This window comes from Sarcophilus harrisii, chromosome 1 (assembly GCF_902635505.1).
Source record: "Sarcophilus harrisii chromosome 1, mSarHar1.11, whole genome shotgun sequence".
Classification (NCBI taxonomy): domain Eukaryota; kingdom Metazoa; phylum Chordata; class Mammalia; order Dasyuromorphia; family Dasyuridae; genus Sarcophilus; species Sarcophilus harrisii.
Window position 1 is genome coordinate 710,805,258 of NC_045426.1, and position 20,423 is coordinate 710,825,680.

At 52.8% G+C, this 20,423-nt stretch overlaps 1 protein-coding gene across 1 annotated transcript in view; it reads left to right on the top strand.

Moving 5' to 3' along the window:
* The window catches only part of TANGO2 (transport and golgi organization 2 homolog), a 144,816-nt gene that overhangs the window by 95,297 nt on the left and 29,096 nt on the right, over positions 1-20,423 (top strand). Inside the window, exons 4-8 of the mRNA XM_031948998.1 lie at positions 5,148-5,267; positions 7,191-7,220; positions 7,290-7,336; positions 7,975-7,995; positions 11,437-11,462. Of these exons, the coding sequence (XP_031804858.1) occupies positions 5,148-5,267; positions 7,191-7,220; positions 7,290-7,336; positions 7,975-7,995; positions 11,437-11,462 (244 nt within the window). The remainder of the gene's footprint in view (positions 1-5,147; positions 5,268-7,190; positions 7,221-7,289; positions 7,337-7,974; positions 7,996-11,436; positions 11,463-20,423) is intronic.

A 20,423-nucleotide genomic window follows, 5' to 3' on the forward strand; every position in this document is an offset into this window, starting at 1 on the left:
TATCTTCTTTTAGGGGAAATATAGCCTGGTCAGAGATAGGGAAATTCAGTGAGGGCGGGAGCACTGGCACCCAAAGGGATGGAAGATACAGTCGTGGGGCTGAGGAAGAAGGGAGGGCCTTCCAGGAAACAGAACAGAGGCCAGTCCGTGTGGAACATGAGAGTCGTTTGTGGGAGGCAAAATGGGAAAAGCCCAGAAAGCGGATGAAGGCCAGATGGAAAGGGCTTTCAATGCCAAGCGTAATTTTTTTTTTTAACTCACAAGACAAAAAGAAGTTACTGGAGCAGAGGAGTGACATGGTCCGATGTGGAGCTGGGGTCCTGGGTTCAAATCCCATCTCCGTCACTTTGTGGCTTGTGCTGTCATAAAACAAACAGTTCTCAATTTCTTTATTGGGAAAATTAGCAGTTTGTACTAGAGGACTTCTGTGGTTCATTTCAGCTTTTAATCTGTGACCCTGCAATCTGTCTTTCAGGAATGTAAATGTTATAACGAGGCAAATAGAGACTTAATGCAAAAAAAAAAAAAAAAAAGAATTCCTGACAAAGAGAACAATCCCTGAGTTTGTGCACAGGTCAGGACGTCACCTGGGACACCATCAGTCCTCTCCAAAATGAAGGAGGACTTGTCTTCAGCACCTGGAACTTCATCCACGCACTTGCTCATCTTGGTGCATCGTCCCTGATACAGCACAAGATCAGCACAGCTGCAGCATCAGCTCACTCCATGGAGCCAGAGACCTTCATGTGGCCGTTTGTGGTCCGGTGGGACCCACACTGAACCGTCCTTACCAAGGCACCCTCCCATGTTGCTTCAGGTGACAAAGCTCAGCAGGTCTCCACAGAGCCCTTCCCACGTCCCGCGTCCCACAGGCGCTCCTGTGGTGCCTTGGTGCCACAGGGACGGGGCGGCCGGCTGCCTGCGGCGCACACACATGGCTGCTGTGCAGCAATAGCTGGGAAGACTTGCAAGGAAATGAATGGAACACCATGCAGCCTATTTATGTCCTTGAGTGGAATAGGCTCTCTGAAAAGCTCCCCTCCTTGGAAACCTTCAAGCAGAGGATCCCCAGCGTGGCCTAACGGGGATTCTTTTGTAGTTTGGGTTGGATTGGGTCGTTGCTGAGTTGAGGTACCTCCCATTAGGGAATTCTGTGATTCCGTAATATCTATTCAGTGGCCATGGGAAAGAAGGATGGAGAAGGGGCGGTCCGGAAAGCAAGCGAATGAATTAGAAGGTGATGGCAATAAATCCAGGGGAGAAGTCGTGAGGACTCAAACCAAAGTGGTTACAGTATAAGAGAGAGAAGGAACCAGATGCTAGAGATGTCATCCAGGGAGAGTCAATAAAATTCGCTCCCTTCATTAGATCTGGAAATTGAGAGAGAGAAGGAAAAATCAAGGATGACTCCAAGACCATAAATCTGGGAGGCTGAAAGTGATATCCAAATGAGGAAGATGAAATCATTTCCTAACAGAGAAGTCGTCATAAGGATAATGTGCTCAGTTCTGAAAAAGAAAAGGAATCGCAATCGACTGAAAGAACGCTCAAGTAATAATAACCAATAATAGAAGAAATGCCCATAAAAACCACTTCAGGAAATTGGCAGAAATGACAAAAGACAGGAAGACTCCACAGCAAACTGGTTGGGAGACAGGTAGGATTTAGTTTGCAATTCCAGGCTGCTTTCCAGAATAGTTGCCACAATTCACACCTCTAAGAATAGCTGTTAGAACTGTGCTGAGATGGTTCTAGAAAGCCAGGTGGGATTCTGCAAAGAAAATGACTGAAACCCCCTTGCCCTTTGACCCAGAGAATTCATACATTAGGTATGTATCTCAAGGAAGTCATTGACAAAAAGAAAAACTCCATGTCTCCTGAATATTTATAGTCTTGCTTTTGTGGCAGCAAAGAACTAGCAGGAAAGTAGATGCCCATTGATTGGGGGATGACGGCGCAAGTTATGGGACACGAATGTAACGGACCAAGAAATGATGAGAGTGATGGGCTCTTTTTCTCCTTTTTAAAAAATTCTGTTATTTGTAAAGGATGGTTCTCTAGGAGGGGAAAGAGGAAAGCTGTAGATAGAGATATGTAGCTACATGTCTCTCTATATAATATGTTATATGTGGAATATATATTTCATAGATAACTATAGATATAGGGAATTCCTGTTTAGACATGAAAGCACCAGATAGCAATCAAAATCCGTTTTTAAAAAGAAAATGAGAGTTAGGAGGGGGGGCTTACAGGGAGATAGGGGAGCAGAATGGAACTGGAATCCACAAGAGATGCAGTGCATAGGGAGTCCCTTTGTTGCCCAGGATGCTTTTCTTAACAACAGTCAGGCCTCAGGGTCAGCACTACCCACCGTCAAGTGGCTGCTTAACAAACTTCTGTACATCCAAGTCCTTCTTGCCCTGGATTCCCATTTTATCCTGGAATGTGGATACTCAGTCTGATCTAAGAAGCAAATGGAAACGGGGCCTCCTTGCTCCTCGGCAGAGCCTTCAGAAGGCCACTTCCCGGCTTTCCTGCAGTAACCGTGCCTCAGAGAGGGGGCCCGCCATTGTGGCTCCATCTTGTTCGGTGGATTGGTGTGGGGATCTTGGGGAGGACTGACGCCTCCAGTGTGAGTGCGGCTTGAGCCTTTTCAGGGCTGCTGATCCACGGCTGGTGTCCCCTGTCACTCAGCTCTCACCTGTGGCTCCAAGAAGCTCTGTGGCCACACATGCAAAAACCCGCTCGGTGGTGGGCTAAACAGACCTCGGACACGTGGGTGGGCTGGGGCGTCTGACCCAAGCATGTGAAGACTTCACCTGGTGGGAAGGGGGGGCAAGAATGGTTTGTCCCAACAGCGGTGAAAGCAGCTGACGTCGGGGCTGTGGCACTCGGTCAGCATCGGAGACGCCAGGGTCACCCGCTGCATCCTGGCCATCGCCTCTCGTCCCGACCTGTCTCCTCATTTGACTTAGACGGCTGGAGGAGAGGATGCAGCCGCGACCTGGGGCAGCTCTGCCTCGCTTAGATCCAAATCACGCACAAGTCAGGACGTCACCTGGGATGCCATCGGTCCTCTCCAAAATGAAGGAGGACTTGTCTTCAGCACCTGGAACTTCATCCACACATCGCTCATCCTGGTGCATCCTCCCTGATACAGCACAAGATCAGCTCAGCTGCACCATCAGCTCACTCCACAGAGCCAGAGACCTTCATGGGGCCATTTGTGGTCTGGTGGGATCCACACTGAAGATTTTGTGTGTGGCCCTTTATGATCTGGTGGGATCTACATTGTAGACCTTGCGTGTGGCCATTTGTGGTCCGGTGGGACCCACACTGAGCCGTCTTTACCCTCCCATGTTGCTTTGGGTGACAAAGCCACAGCAGGCTTCCACAGAACTCCTCCCACGTCCCGCATCCCGCAGGAGCTCCTGATCCTTGGTGCTGCAGGGACGGAGCGGCCAGCTGCCTGTGCACACACACACAACCGTTCTGTAGCAATAGCTGGGAAGGCTCGCAAGGAAATGAAAGGGGTAGCACACGGCCTACTTCTAGGCCCCCTTGGAGGTAATGGGACTGCCCTGGGATCAGAAGCACTGTCTGATTGGAGGCTGTGCATCCACTTAAGTCTTCTTCTGACACTTCTGACACTCCCTTGCAGATGTTGGGAGGTTCCAGGCAGGGAGAACGCTCACACTGGCACCTCAAGATCCACAAGAGCCGCAAGGAGGGACCCCGCACTGGACGGCAATTCTCTCAGCAGAGGGCCAGACCCACCAGGGAGGGAGCGTTTGTCCAAGTTCCTTCAGAGCGCTGGAGAAGCAGATGTTTTGGCTCCTAGTCCATTCAACATTTATCTAGCGCGGCTCCCTCACCTTTCCAGGGTAACTCAATTACCAGAGGTAGCCCAGAGTTTGGGGCTCCAGAGGAAAGTGTGGAACAGAAGAGTATATCAAGCAGCCTGGCAACCTGAAGGTCCCAGAGCCCTTGTGTTTCCTCATGGCGTGCGCCTCTGAAACCTGGACAGCATCCAGTGCCAGGCCAGGAAACCGAATCGCTTCTGTCCGGACTGTCTCGGGAAGATCCCGAAGATCCCGAAGATCCCCGGGCGGGACCCCAGACCCCGAGGGCCTTTCTCGGACTGAGCTGCCAAGCGTTCCCACTCTGCCACAGAGGGCATGGCCCCAATGGGCCAGCACGTGGTCTGAGTGCACAGACCTAGAGACATCTCCATTCCAAGTGCTCACAAGGACTCTTTGGCAACCTGTGGGAGAACCTGCTGAGCTTGCTCTCATCAGCCACAGTTGTCTCTCCCCCCCCCCCCGCCTCCCCTGAGGCAATTGGGGTTAAGTGACTTGCCCAGGGTCACACAGCCAGGAAGTGTGAAGTGTCTGAGGCCAGATTTGAACTCGGGTCCTCCTGACTTCAGGGCTGGTGCTTTAGCCACTGCACCACCGAGCTGGCCCTCAAGCTATCTCTTAACCCTTACATACTGGTGCCATTTTGGTGGTCTTGAAACACAAAATAAACAAGCAGTAAGCACCCACTGGGTACAAAAAACTATCGCAATACTTTGGAGCTTCAGCATAAATTAGAGCCATGTGTAGTCCTGGTGAAGGTCCTTGGTGTGTTCCTTTTACAAAACACATTTTAATTTTTAAAACTTATCAGTCATTTTTATTCACCATATTTCTTACACGAAACCTCTAGTTGTTTGCTGACTTGGACCATCCTGGTGACTGAGTCACCGGCTTCCTCAGGACTCACCTAGCAATTCTCCCCCATGAAGGAGGCGGGAGAGGGAGATAAAAGACCTGGAGGGAGCAGAGAGGGACCTTGAAGACCATTGAGGTCGATTCCATTACTTCAGCAACGAGAAAAGCAGCCGCTTGGCTCGGGAGGGAGAGCTGCCCTCTCTCGCCCGTGCCCGTGGCTGATGTTCGGCGCAGGGTGTCAGGCCGGGCAGAGGCGGAGTCAGGACCGTGGGAAGCAGCCTCCCAGGCTTGATCGCCTGGCAGTTGTGCGCAGAATAGCAAGTGCATAGGTCAGGGCGGCCGAGCCCGGGGGAGCGGCGGCCGTTGGCGGGAGAGCCTCTGGGCAGCGGGCCGAGAGCTGATGCTTTTTCCTCCTTTTATCATTTGACACAGGTCTCGATATGGAAGAAGGTAAAGAAGGAGGGTCATGGCTTGGAATCAGCAAGAAAGGGAAGCTAGCAGCCCTGACAAATTACATGCAGCCAAAGCTTGATAAAGGTGCCAAAGGCAGAGGTACGATGTGGAGGGGGTACGGGATGGCGCTGGGTATCGTCCGGGGGAGGGGGGTTCTAATAATAGCTGGCACAGAGAGGCTGTTTTATATTGTTCCCTGTGAGGTGCTTCCTGAAAGTGCTCTTAGATCCTCATGGACAGCTGGGGAAACTGAGGCACACGGCCACACATTTAGCCTTAGTCAGAATGAAGGTAGGAATCACCATTCTCTCTGGAACCCGAGTCTGGTGCCTTTTTTTTTTTTTTAAACCCAACTCTTTTCCGTATGCGGCACTGGCGGGGGCCTGCTCTGGGGCAGGGAGATAGGCTCATGCAATGCAAACCTAGAGCTGGAAGATACATTGGGGGTCATTGAGCCCCAGCCCCTCCTTCTATTGACAGATGAGGAAACTGAGGCAGCCAGTGAGCTGCTCCCCCAGCTAATAATGCCTGAGTTCTCTGGCCCAGTTCTCTGCCCGATGCATCGCCCTATATTTTGGAGGAAGGATGCTGGAAGCTCCATCGCGGCTCCCTTCCTACAGATCCCCACAGGATGGCAGCACGGGGGCAGCCAAAGCCATTGGTCAGACCAAGGCCAGCTGATGACAACGTCACTCCAAGAGCAGACTGAGCCTGGGGCCCGCCCCGTGCCTTGCAGCCTGGGGTCCCCCCTTCTGACCCTTCAGGGATACGTCTGCTCCACTCACCACAGTGCCAGGTGTCCCCGCCTGCGGCCATTACACCTCGGGCCCCTTCTGGGTGCCGTCCGGCCAGGAGGAGGCTTCACATCATCCTCCAGGCCCCTCCTGACCACGATCTGGTGCCTATACTGGCTCCCATCCAAAGGCCTTGGTGCCCTGCGGGAGCCCTTACAAACCTTGGAGTCACGTACTCTTAGTGACTGTTCTACTGAGAAAGAGCAGGGGCGTCCATGCCGGGAGAAGGCAAAGGGGGAGGGAGAGGGGAAGCTCTGGCCCCTGGGCAGTTCCCTTTTCTGAGTCAGAGCCACCAAGTTGAGAAACAGTTGGTTTGAAGTGGTCTAGAGGGGCTGCTGTAGGATGAGCTGAAGGCCGGCTTGGGAGACGGGCTCTGTCACTCAGGCAGTGGGCAACCCCCTGACCCGTTGCCTCAGCTACAAAATGGGAACTTCCTCCCCCAACATCCAGGGCGTTGTGGTTAGGAAAAGACAGGTCAGAGCATGTTGGAAAGCATCAAGAACCAGATAAACACAAGAGCCTGCTGGCACGGAAATGGCCGTTCTGTTCCTTGGGAACTTCCCGGGGCCTTTCGGACCCTCGTTCTGGGGTCTCGCTGGCCCTGTTAGGGCCCCGGCTTGTCTGGGTGATTTTTTTTTTTTTGTCTTTTTTAAGCTTTTTTTTTTTTTTTTTTTTTGAGTTTTCTGCCTTTTTTTTTAAATTTAATACCTTTTATTTACAGGATATATACATGGGTAACTTTAACATTAACAATTCCAAACCTCTTGTTCCAATTTTTTCTTACCCCCCCACCCCTCCCTAGATGGCAGGATGACCAGTAATGTTAAATATATTAAAATATAAATTAGATACACAATAAGTATACTGAAAACATTATTTTTGCTGACAAAAGAATCAGACTCTGAAATATTGTACAATTAAACTGAAGGAAATCAAAAATCGGGGACATAAATATAGGGATTGGGAATTCAATGTAATGGTTTTAGTCATCCCCAGAGTTCTTTTTTCTGGGGCTGGTTCAGTTCATTACTGCTCCATTAGAAATGATTTGGTTGATCTCGTTGCTGAGGAAGGCCTGGTCCATCAGAACTGGTCATCATATAGTATTGTTGTTGAAGTATATACTGATCTCCTGGTCCTGCTCATTTCACTCAGCTCGTCTGGGTGATTGGGATGAGCAGGAGGGTCTTAGAGCTGCTGGTTCATTCCGATCTTCCTTTTTCTGCAGGTGAGCTCGTCACCCACTTCCCGACCCGGAGTGGACGGCTCTCCTTGAAAAAATCTCCTCCGGCGCACCTGCCGGCTTTAACATACGCGTTAAAGTAAGTTGATGCCGTGAGCAAGCTCAGAAATGGGAAGGGGAAGATTGGAACAGTGGGGAGGGGCCACACTGGGTCTCCATGCTCTGCTTGAGGCCCGTGCTTTTCCCCTAGTCTGACAAAATGCCCGAGGATGGGGCACCGAGACCAAGCCGAGGAAAACCTCAAGATCTCTGCATCCTCAGGGACTCTTCCCCTGACACACTGGGCAACCAGCCGGCTCAGGGAAAAGCTCTACTTGTGAGGAAGATTTTCTCATCATTAAATTTGCCCCTCCCCTGGCCAGAGCTCTCTCTCCTGTGTCCAGAGGTGCTCTATCTCTGGACACAGTCCAGCACATGCTCACTTTTTCCTCCAGCCCTGTCCCAATATGGCCCATTCATTTCTCCTTCAGAAAGGCTTTTTAAAGTTTTTCTGTTTGCATCTTAAAGTCTGACTTCTTTTCCAATTAACATGCTCAAGAGCTTTTCTAGATCTGCTCTTCGATTACTTCTTCACCTTCATTGATTTCTGGGGTGCCAGGGGAGCCATAGGATTAAAGAGAAACACAAGTCAGCACAAGGAAAACTCAAAAACTCTCCATGGCTGTAACAGCCACAGAACGAGCTCGGTAGGACTGGCTGTGGTTCCGAGGAAACCTTGGGCCGGGCACTCCCAGGGCTGGGGCCAAGCAGCCACCGGCCCTGCCCTCAGGAAGGCCATGGTCACCAAGGGGTTGGCTCCACTTCTAGGGGGCGAGTGCCGGCCACGCAGGAGCGAGGGCCAGGCCACAGCCACCGACCCAATGCCCCCAGATAAGCTGGAAAGGTGCCAGATCAGTCCAGATGTGACCTTGGCCCTCATTTGGCTCGCAGCCTACTAAAGCAGGCACAGAAACACAGACGCCCAGCGCCCTCCGCATCTCCCCTGGGGGTGGGAAAGGCAGACCCCACCCAGGACAGGCCCCAGAACAAAGGGGTGCTTCCCTTGGCTCCCACACCACCGTGGGCAAGGAGCACCAGCCACAGGCCATCCACATCACTGAGCAGTCCTGCAGGCTCCTGCCGGGCCGGCCCACTCCACTTTCCTTTGGGCTCAAGGAGCCAGCCTGAGCTGCAGCCAGGGGAAAAATAATGGCAATGGCCGAGCCTGAATGTCCCCCCAAGCTGAGGCAGGAGGGAAGCAGCTCTTCTCTTGGGGCTGTGGAGGGAGAGCTCTTTCACTCCCCGCTCTGGGCTTCAGGGGAGGCTGAGGCAGGCAGGAGGGGCCTCCCCTTCCCCTCGGATGGGCTGCCTGGGTGACCTGGGGCCATCTTCTCTGTAGAGACGCTTCCAAGTTAGCGACGTCGCTTTATCCCATGATGGCCACTGCCTCCCCCCCCACTTGTGGCCTTGACCCCGGGAGTTGTCCCCACTGCTGCCCCCTCTCTGAAGTTTCCGGTCTCTCCTACTTCCTAGCCTTTCCCTGCTAATGAAACTTTATCTAGCCTCCTGCTCTCTTGGCCCCCAGTCCGAGGGACCAGGGTAGGGAGAATGACTTTCGGGGAGATCTCAGGGCCTCAGCATTGAGGCATTCCCCCACATGATCGACAGGTGAGGCTCCTGCACGCCCTGGGCCGCGCCACTCTGGGGGCTCCCCGTCCTCCTTCGGTGTCTCCTGGCGCTCAGCCGTGGCCTCGAGTCCTTGCACTGTGGGTGGCGGAGCTGGGCCAGGGCTGACCGAGGGGCATCAGACCCGTCACAGTGAGTTAGCCGGGGGCGCCCAGCCCTCGCACAGGAGGGCAGCTCGTTTCTGTGGTCCCGGAGGAGGCGAGCGCCCCACTGTGGTGGGCGAGAGCTTGGTGCAGCATCCCAGAGACCAGGCTGCCCACCCCAGCCCGGCCATTGCCGGTCCTGCCGCCAGCTACGCCCCTGCTCCGGTGACCCTGGGGGCCGGTGACATTGGGCAGCTCTTCCTAGTTGAGATCCGATTCAGGCGTGATCTAGACGGAATCCCTGCTGGTGGCCCCACCCCCTCCAAAGGAGCAGCAGTGGTGCCTCCTTACAAGACCCTCCCTCCCTTTTGCCATCATCCCTCACTGGGCACGCTCGGTCAGCACCAGGCACCTCCTCTTGGCCCAGTGCTCCCTCCACTGCCCGCTGCCTCCTCCTAGAACTCTCCTGCAGGCCTCTGCCCTTGGCTACATCTCCATCTGGACCGCTCACCCAGTGGGAGGCGTTTCTGTTCCAGACCCGCGTCTGTTCGCTCACTGGTCACCTCGCCAGCTTGGCTCCCTCAGTTTTATTCTCTCGAGAATCTGGGAAGGATCCCATCCTCCCTTTTGTGTACACTCCTGGTCCCCGCTGTCTTTCCCTATGGAGAGGAAGCTCTTCCAAGGTCCGGATGCCTCCTCTGGGTCGTTTGGCCAGCTCAGACTTCTCAGAGACCCCTTTGGATGGAGTGATCCCAGGTTCCTGTCAGAGCCTGGTCCCCAAAACCCTTCTCATACCAGGGGCTTTAGCCGCAGGAGGCACAACGATTCTCCTCCCTCTTTCACAGGGGAGGAAACTGAGGTTCCCAGAGGCCCCCTGACTTCACTGGTGCCCCCGCTGAGCCGGAGTCTTCTGACCTGAAGGTCGGTTTGCTTTCTGGGCTCCCGGCTGCCTTGAGGATAAGACTTAATTGGAAGATCTGCCCAGGGTTAGCTATGAGAACATGGGTGATGTAGAGAAAGGCTGAGACCAAGTGCTGTGGATTGCTCGGGAGCGAGGGCTCTGCGACTGCAGCGATCCGAGCTCCCCCCCCCCCACCCCGGAGCCAGAGACGGTTGGGCTCCAGGTCAGGGCGATGTCTGAGGGTCTCTGGGAGGTCAGAAATTCATGGCTCTAGAAGTGGAAGACTCAGTGAGTGAGGCTCCTCCTGTGATAGAGGACGATGCCGGGGCTGGGAGATCATGGGACTGACCAGAGGCCCATGGCTGGGAAGGTCCGAGATAGGACGTGAATGGGGGCTTCCTGGCCCCAGATCCCACAGAGTCAGGCAGGGACAGCCCGGACATACAACCTGAGCAATGAGAGAAATGAGATGAACCAGAAAACATTGAGCTGAAAAGGAGGAAGCTCTGGTTCTCCTCGGCTGGTCCCACGGTTGGTCATGAGTGCTTCCCTTGGCCACATCTCCGTTCCTAAAATGGCAGGTGTGCCCGTGATACCTCCCGAGGTCGTTCCGACGCCGGCGCTCTGCGGCTGCGTGTTTTCTTGCTAAAACTCGGCATCCTCGATCAGAAGAGATGACCAGAGGAAACGGTTCCCGTGGTGGGAATAGCAGTGGAGCGTTGGAAGATGTGACTAATTAAACAACAGACGTGCCGGCGGCTTTTGTGGAGGGGCTCCTGGGAGTGACGGACCTAGGACCCCGGACAGGAGATTATAGAACTGCTGCCAATTTTCAAATTACAAGAGAAAAGTGAACCTAGAGTGAGCGAGATGAAAGGAAGATCAATGGAGAGTGAGCACAATGGTAATTGAAGGAACTGATAGTACTCTTCCTTGGCAAGTGAAACAAGGCAGGCTGCAAGTCCCAGCACTCCCTGGGTCAGGCAAGCGAGGAGCCCCCAAGTGAGCCAAGATTAGGGTGGTTCAGGGGAGGACTGATGACTTTTGGAGTCTCTCGTGAATAGGGAACTATTTAAGGATGATCATAAAAATGAGACATCAAAGGAACCAAATGACGACTGGCCTGGATCAAAGGCGGCTTGGAGCTGGGTAGCGGTTGGGGGCCCCTCCAGCAGGGGCCTAGAACAAACAAGGACTGAAATTTCTTGAGCGCTCTCATCTCAGTGAATGGCTGACAGGCAGCCCCAGCAGTCCCATCAGTCCCATGTGATAATGGGCTCCGGCACGTCACTAGAATTACAACGATCCCATCGATAAGGTGCTTGAGTCGAGTGGTCAAACCAAAAGTGGCTCCGTTTCTGTGGCCAGTCCTTTGTGTGTTTGCATGGACAGTTCTGGAGAATTCACCTGCTGTGGGATGTGACATCCGTTCCCACATGGCGTGACCGGGGTTTGGCCCCACACGCGCCATATTCACATATCACAGCTCCCCCTTGCAGACCCTTAGCTACTCTGTGAGCGGCAGACACCCTAGCGCACCAGACCGTGTGCCCTGAATGAGACGCAGCCGTCCAATGGCGAGCCGAGCTTCGCTGCTGCTGAGCTCGGGTGTGGTTCAGTCCGACAGGTGGTCAGACAGCAGCCGGGCCCTGGTGAGTGCTTGGGAGGAGCCGGGCTCTGCTAAGGTTTGGGGATAAAAGAGGGACATAAGGTGTGCACATGCTCATGGGCAATGTCTCCCTTCTCTAGACTGGAAGCTCCTTGAAGCCAGGGTGTGGCTTTCTCTTAATTCTGTCCTGGAAGACCCTTAGAAAGACTGGATTGGACTCTATGTACAAACAAGCTGCAGCTATTGTAAATGGCAGATAATCAGATAACGGGGCTAACCGCAGAGGGGACCAGATGGCCTTCAGGGGAACCACAGGAGGAGGAGGAGGAGGAAGAAGAGGAAGAGGAGGAACCTTTCGGTCATTGGGAGAGGGGGCAGATGGCCAGAGAAAAGGCTCCGTGTCCTGAGGAGGAGTGAGGTCCTGGAGCTGGATCACAGAGGAGAGAAGGCAGAAAGGCTTTGAATGTCAGACCAGGGGTTTTCTCTTTGTCCCAGATGAAGTCAGCACTGTTCCAGCCTCCTCAGACCAGCGGACGCAGCTGGCCGTGCTCTAGAGACGCCGTGGGCGACGGAACAGAGCAGGGAAGGACCAAAGACAGGAAGGAGAAGGATTAGAAAGGGTCGTTCCAGGCTGGGTGAAAGTGAGCGGTTTTGGCCCGGCCGAAGAATCTGCCAAGGATCCCAGGAAGCGGTGGGCTATGGGCTGCAGAAGAACCAGGAGGGCCGCAGGTGGGGTGGGGGGGAACTCCATCACCAAAACCCAGCATGTCCAGCAGGAGAAAGTGGGCAACCCTTTGGCAAGCTGTTGGGTTTGGCCGGTGAGAGACGGCGGCTGCCTGTCGGGGGAGCCAGTCAGTGGTGACCTGGGAAGCCGGATTGCAGACGCTTTGGAAGAGAAATGAGAAAAGGGGACGTATTTTTGCTGAGGCATTTGGAGTTAAGTGACTTAAGACACAATAAGTGTCTGAGGTCAGATTTGAACTCGGGTCCTCCTGACTTCAGGGCTGGCGCTCTCTCCACTGCACCACTTTTATTTTTTTTATTCTTGATGCGGCTTTGACGCCATTTCTCATTTCCCACAATGACTGTCATTCTCCTCCCTCTCCCCACCAGGTATTACTGTCCCTCGCCTTTCACTTCAAAGCTTGTGAGCAGAGCGGCTGCTGCGGCTGCTCCTGCTGCCCACCCTCTCCTCACCACCCTCCAGCCCCAGCGCCCTCCCGAAGCTGCTTTCTCACGCCGCCAGTGCCCACCTCAGCGGCTGGTGTCAGGCCACGTCTCGCCCGGCCTCCCGCTAGCATTTCTTTGTCCCCATCCCTCCCTGCTGTTTGCTTCCTTTTCTCTGATTTTCAGAATTACCGCCCTCATCCCTTCCTCAACTTCTCTGGTTCTTTCCCTAGAACTTCTTGTTCTAAATGTGTCCTGACCACAGCTCTCTCCCCGCCCCTTTACTCTTGCCTCCACATTGTCCGCTGTGACAGTCCAATTCCCTCCCAGTGCCAGCCCCTGAGCCCCATCTCCAGCTGTTTACAGGAAGTCTCCCGCTGGTCATGTCACGCGCATCTTAGACTCAGGCAGGACCCGATTGATTAAATCTCCCTCCAGCCTTGGGTCCATGGCGCCCCTGCTCATCCACGTTCATCCAGGCTTCCAGGCTTGGAGCTTGCAGTCATGACCTCGGACTCCTCTATCATCCCCTGCTGATCCCACCACTGGGATTGTTTTATCCTTCCCGCTGCCAGCCCCTTCCACAGGTGCCTGGACCGTCGAAGCGGCCTTTGGCGGGCCCACATAATCCCCCTTGGAGTCGTCCTTGCCCGTGTTCTGATCAGTGCCCGGGTGAGGACACAGGCATCCTCCTCAGGTGCACAGAGGGCACAGCCATGCTCCGGCGGTATAAGAAGGACGCGGGCATCCGGACTCAGAAAGGCTGTCAACAGCCTAGAGCCATGGGCTGAAGCGTCAGAAAAAGCGGGCGGCTGACAAATGGATAGTAGTGGGGGGCCAGTTACCTGCCAAAGAATCAAGGGAAAGACCCCACCTGAAAATCCTTCTTAGGAAAAGGCCTGGGACTCGTAGGAATCACAAAGCTGCCCATGAGGCAGAGGTCCCAACCCCATCTGCTCCTGCCCTCCCATGGGCTCCTCTCTGCTCAGAACCCGGCGTCCCTGCCTTGGGATCATCTGCTGAGGAAACAAACACCTCTCCTTGTTTGATTTCCTGTCAAATGACAGGATGTTAGAGTTGAGGGGAGCTTAGAATGTCAGGACTGGGAGGGCCCCTAGAAACCAGAAGCCAGAACTGAGTGCATTAGAGCTTGGAGCTCGGAGTGCATCCATAGGAGAGTAATGAGGATGGGGGCGGGGGGGGGGGGAGGGAATAGAACTCTGGAGCTGGGGGGGGGGGGGGAATAGAACTCTGGAGCTGGAGTCAGGAAGATCTGAGTTCAAATACAGCTTCAGACACTTTCTAGCTGTATGACATGGGGCAAGTTACTTAACTTCTGTCTGCCTCAGTTTCCTCATCTGTAAAATAGAGATAAGGATAGCAACCACTTCCCAAGATTGTTATGAGTCAAATAAAATAATGTTTATAGAGCCCTTAGCACAGTGATCGGCACATAGTAAGTATTTTATATATGCTTGTTTTTATTATTATTATTATTTTTTTTTTTGCCTTCCCTTCCTCTGGGAGGATTAATGAAAGGAATTGCATGTGTCATCTTGGGAAAGAGAAGGCTTCCGGGTTGGGGGGGCAGGGATGCAATCATGGCCATGTGGAAGGATTAGACGTCTTCTGCTTAGCCCCAAGTAATGATGGGTGATGGAGTCCAGAGAGCCTGGTTTAGACTTGATGGAGGAAGAATTTCCTGAAATGTAAAGCTGTCCAGACATGGAAGGGCCTTGCCCTCTTGAAGACCTTTGGGGGGACAGCAATGGCACTGGGGAGGTCCTTGGTGTGGACAGTATTGGACCAGCCCTTTCGTAGCTAAACACGACACCAGTAGCAGGAGCCCTTGCCTGTCCCCTCTGCACTAGTGTGTGTCTGTGTCTGTGTCTGTGTACATGTCCGTGTATATGTGTGTGCATGTGTGCAGTCAGTTTGCTTCCCCTCCACTTTCTCGTCTTCCCTTTGTCTCTTTCATCGCCTTCATCCCTCACTTTCTCCATCTCCTTGTTCCCACCGCCCTTGTGATTCCTCCCATAACTAACCAGAATCCGGCAATGCAATATATTTTAAATTATTTAGTGTGCATATTAAGCAGAATTATCCACGCTATTCCCTGGCCTAATGGAAGGCTCAAAAAACACTTCCAGATTTCTCAAACAAACACTTAACTAAATTGAGTCGCTTCTGTTTTGCCGGAGCTTTGGTCGGCCTCCAAGAGAAGTCTCCTCGCCTCCGTTACGGAACGGTCTGGAAGCTCCATCACCCGACAGCATTTGTCACCACACTGTGCCTGGCACCATGCCTGGTCCCAGGGATGGAAAAGAGCAAAGTGAGCGTCTCTGCCTGTAGCTTATGTTCTAGCAGCAGCCCGAAATCGCTCTTTCACGTCCAAGTAAAAGCAAAATAAATCCAAGGCGGGGGGAGGAGCTGAGCAGCAGGGGGAGCCTTTCGTAGGAAGAGCCGAACTCTGCAGAGGAAGTTGGTGAAAGGCATGTCCAGCCCGCACTGGAGCCCTCCCAGAGGCTTCCCATGGTGTGGCTCCCACAGGGAACGTGGGTCCATCGACATTGTGAGGAGATGTGGCGAAATGAAGAAGATCTGAGGTTTTCAGGGGACTGCAAGCTCCCCATAATCTCCAGGGTGACAGACATCAACCAACAACCTGAGGGAGCCCAGTCTGAAGCTACAAGGATTCGCACCCAGAACCGTGACATGACCCACCATCCTCTGCCTCAGACATCGCCTACAATAGGACTGGCGGAAGGACATTGGGAGCTCTTCGAGAGGACGGCAGCTAGAATGTGGAGGAGACATACACTCCATCGTGCGAAGGCTTGTGGAAGGACGTGGTAAGACCTTGGTGACCGCCCTCAGATACTCGAAGGGATTTCAGGCGGAGAAGGGTGAGGTGTACAGAAGCAACAGCCGGCGCTCGAACGCGCCCGAGTGACTGAGCAACGGGTGGGAGAGGGAGCAGACGAGCGGCCCGGTGGGTCCCACGAGAGAGTGGGCTTGGAAACGGAGTCCTACCAGGCCTCCCTCATGAGAGCTATAAGCAAGATGGCGGCAGCGATTCCTTGTTCACGGCCACAAGTTCTCTTCAAACTCTGGGGTCGTTGGAGGAGGGGGACCAAGTGTCAGCTGCTGGCTTCCCAATCAGCTTTTCTTCTGGGGACCCCGCTTCCTTCTCCCCCTCTTTGTCCGCAGTGGGACCCCCTAGGTTCATTTAGCTGGAAGAAAGCCCCATTAGTTTTAGTTTAGATCATGGAAATCAGGAGAGAAGCCAACGGGTCATGAGATAGAAGCGTGTTTAATTTTACAGCTAGCGTGTTCCTTCCCTCAGTCCTCCCCTTGCTAAGGCGCGCCAGGCAGAGGAGCCGCCGTTCTCTGGATTCCCTCTCGCCTCGGCCTCTGTGGCTGGACCCTGTCATTTCTCTTTTTCTCTGCCATTCTCGTGTGCCCTTACCCCCCGCTGCACTTCCCTTGCCTAGGCCTCACCTTTCTTGCCTCAGTGATTTCTAATTATCATCCAGTCTTCTTGCCTTAAGTCTGCATTTTTAATCTGTTCCCAGCTTTGCTGCCTGAGCGTCTTCCCTGTGAGACGCCACCCTGACATGTCCTTCCTCCATTCAGAAGCTTTCAGCTGCTTCCCCCTGCCTATGAGAGAGAGTAGCCTGGCATTCAGGGGCCCACAGCCCCGCTCCTCCACTTTTATTTTGTATTCTAGCTAAATTGGACTATCCTTTGTGTCCTGTTCTCAATTCTGCATTTACTTAAACCATCCCCCACCACCCCATTTTAATCCATGGAAGTATCTTCCCCCAAGCTGCCTCCTCCTCCAGGAGGCCTTGGCTGCCCTGCCCAGATGGAAGGGAATCCTCCATCCTCGTATTTCTCCTTGAGCTTCACTGGGGCTTCTCCTAACTCTGGGACTTGGCTCACTAACTCTCTTGTGCGGGGCCGTTTGGATGGGCCCGTCCCAGCTAGTAGATTGTAATTGCCTCCAGATCTCAGCTTAGGGGCCATGTCTTTCCTGTTGTGTCCAGTTATTCATGTTCTCTTCTGGAAATTACCTCGGTATAAACCCCCACCCCTAATGGTAGCCCCTTTCAGACTCTGTACCCTCCATCCAGCCTGGCCTGCTCCCTGTCCCCCTCCACAGCTTCCATGTTTAGGACATTGACTCAGCCCTGCCTGCCGTTCTCTGCAGCAAAGCAGTATTGCTAAATCCATCCAAAGCTCCATCCAGGAGCTACCTCTCTTGGGCACCCAACTGGATCCTCCTCATTACTAGCATGGACTCCTGTCGTTGCCTTGTGTTTTTTTTTTTTTTTCTTTAATATTCTGTGCCGGATTGCCAATCCCCATGTTCCCCTTTGCTGATTCAAGTTCCTTGAGGTCAGGGACCATTGCTTGACCTTTCCACACAGTTGGCATTCAATAATAAATGCAGGAATTGGAGAAGGGAGAGTTAGGGAATCAAAGACCCTCCGAGTTGGAAGTGACCTCAGAGGTCATCTTGAACCCGACCCAACCCAGGAAGTGTCTGTCATTCACCCAACAGGTGACCAGTCAGATCCAATTATTCCAGAAGTAGCTCATTTCATTGGGTTAGACTTCTAATTGTAAGGAAGCTCGTCCTTCACACTTATAAACATATATATCAAAAGATCAGTGATCAAGAAAGGCACAAACCACCTGCATTATTCAGGCTAGTAGGAGAAAGTTCATGAGGACCACAGGTAATCGGAGGTGGCTTCATGGAAGAAGCGGCGTTTGATTTGGACTTTACTGGGTGGTTAAGAATTCAAAAAGCAATAAGAGGATAGGAGGAGCCGTACTCGAGGCCCTGAAGAAAGTGAGCAAAGAAAAAAATCATGGGAAAGAACAGAACAAAGAATGATCGACAGCAGAGAGTCTGTGGCACTAGAAAGATAGCGCCAAACTGAGACTCAGATTGGACACATTTTTGGTAGGTTAATAGGAAGTCATGGAGGGTTGAGAGCAGAGGGAATTCTACCGAAATGAGACTGAGGCTTCACCCAAAGAATCACCCCTCTGGTCATGGTCTTTCCTCATCCAACATGGCGACAACGTGCAACTCTCTTTGAACAACCAGCCAAATAACCAGGAGAAGGAAAGCCGGCTGCTCACTCCCACAAGGGAAAAGATCAGAACCTGCTTTTTACCTAACAAGATAAGTTACCCCAGAACACACGAGCTGCTTTCTCCCCAAGGCCTGGGTCGCCAACGTGTCCCTCTGAGGGAGCGAGGAGGGAAGGTAAAGGAAATCAGAGCTGCCCCGTGGTTGGGGACCCTCTCATCCCTTTGGCTGAGCTCTCATGTCAATATTCTCTGACACTCAGACACCTCCCAGCAGGGACAAGGCCATAACTCAGCAGGCAGGCTGACGATGCTTAGCTGCGCCTTAAAGCTGTGTTTCGAGACAGCCTCTTCTGTAGTTTTTCTCCCAAGACTCCTGGGGGCTTTGCCTGTTTCTGCCACCGACAGAATGAATGGCTTTTCTGCCTGCCACCTCCCCAGCCACAATTCACTCTGAAGGCCCGGAGGCCACCACTGTTTATTAGTACAAGAAGCACTGGCAGTGAGGCACCCATGACTTAACTATTTTTTAGGCCCATAAGACTGTAGATTGGAAAGGAGGCTCAAAGATCATCTGAGACATGAGATCCAGGCCAGGGTAGCATAATGCAGGACATCAGGAGACAATCCCAGATTTGGCAGAGCCCCCACAGGCCACTGCGTCTTCCCTGCAACATCCTTCTATTGCTCCCTGGCCTGGAAGACGGCCAGCCCAACCCAGCCGGGCAGGAAGCATTCCCAATGTCCCTCTCTTGTATCCCTGCCTCACCGCTCCTGGCTTTAGAGGACCAAGGGGACCGGGTCCAATCCATCCTCTGAGCTTGACAGGAAGCCTATACATCACATCCTAGCTGAGTAAACAAGCAGAGGCTTTCTGGATGCCACTGCCTCCCCTGAAAAGTCACCCCCAAATTGTGGGGAATTATGGGAAAAGAATCTTTGAAAGTCAAGACAGCAAGCATTTAGGAAATGCCTACTGTATGCCAGGTGCTGTGCTTATACTTAGGAAGGCAGTCGACAGCCCTCAAAGAGTTCCCAGGCCAATCCGGGAAAACACATGTAAACAGCTCTGGACAAGTGAGTTATAAACTCCAGAGCATCACAGAGGGAAGGTGCCGGCAAGTGTAGAGTGGCCTCCTTTGTCCCAATCAATGCCCATGCTCTGTAGGAAGCCTTTCCCAGTCTTCCTTAGTCTTGTCTAAGCCTTCCTCCGGGGGGAGTCCCGGCTAGATCTGCTTTGCTCCTGGTTGTCTGCGTGGTGCCTCTTCCATTGGAGCAGGAGCTCCTGGAGGTGGGCAGGCTGTTTTGAGCCTTTTTGTGTCCCTAGCTTTTATTGCAGTGCTTGGTACCCAGTTAATAAAAGCTTATTGACTGACTGCCTCTGGGTCTGTGAGCTGCCACTATCACCTAGCATGGCCCCCAGTGCCTTAGAGGATACATCTGAGCATCGCAAAGCAGGTGGCCCCGGGGGGCTGGGGAGACACATAACTCCTGAGCACCAGGCCGAGGATTTGAATGCATATGCCAAAGCCAGGCCTGCTACCGCCATGGCGTGCACCCTACTGCGGACAGGCCTCGCCTTCCTCAGACACCAGCTCCAGAAAGGAGCATCCCACAAAGGCAGAAGGAGCTTTCCTCCTAGGGAACATACGTGCCCAAGGCCATCCCGTGGCCAGAACTACTCCAGAGCCAATGCTGCCTGCACAGCACTGTGCTGCCCCCAGGATTAGAGCTAGCAAAGACCAGCTGGAGCGGCCCTCTCATTTTATAATAATTAAGGTGCCAGAAGGTGCAGTGGCTTGCCCAGACTCATAGAGGCAGCTAATAGCAGAGTCAGGATTTGAACTCAAGTCTTATGGTTCCCTACCCAGTGACAGCTTTCCCTCCAATGATTTCCTCAGAGGAAAAATGGCACAGAGATTCTAGAACCCGCCAACGATTCTTCCAAGAGATCACAGCACAGAGATTCCAGAACCTTTCAACGATTCCTCAGAAGAATCAAAACACAGAGATTCTAGAACTTTTCGATTATTCCTCACAGGGGGCACAGCACAGAAATTCTAGAACCCTCCAATGATTCCTCCAAGAGATCACAACACTGAGGCTCCAGAACCTTTTAAGGATTCAGCAAAAGAATCGAAACACAAAGATTCTAGAATTTTTCAATTATCCCTCACGGGGGGGGGGGGGGGGAACAGCACAAATTCCAGAACCCTCCGACAATTCCCAGGAATAAAGTTCCACTCTTGTCTCCCTGGCATTTTATTGGCAGGAATAGCTGCTATCGTGTGTACATTTTTGTCTGAATAAATAACCAGAGAAGTCACACAATGAGCAACGTGTTGTCTATAACCCATTTGGGTTTTTTCTTCCATTTTTGTTTTATTGCTGCATCTGTCACACCGAAGATAGCTGTGATGCAGAAAAGAAAGGGATAAATCAGAAGGCCTGGGCTTGTGGCTCACTCCAATTTCTTGGCTGCGAGAGTTGCTGTAGCTGCTCTTGGTGTCAGCCATGACACTGCCATCATTTAGTGGCAAAATTGTTCCATCCATCCTCGCTCCATCACTTGCGCCTCAGCTCTCTCCGGGTGATCTGTGAAGCCTGACAAGAGAGGCAAAGGTCCCCAGTTTAGGGAGACAAACAAGAGAAAACAAGGATGTTGACGTGTTTTATGGATCTGACTT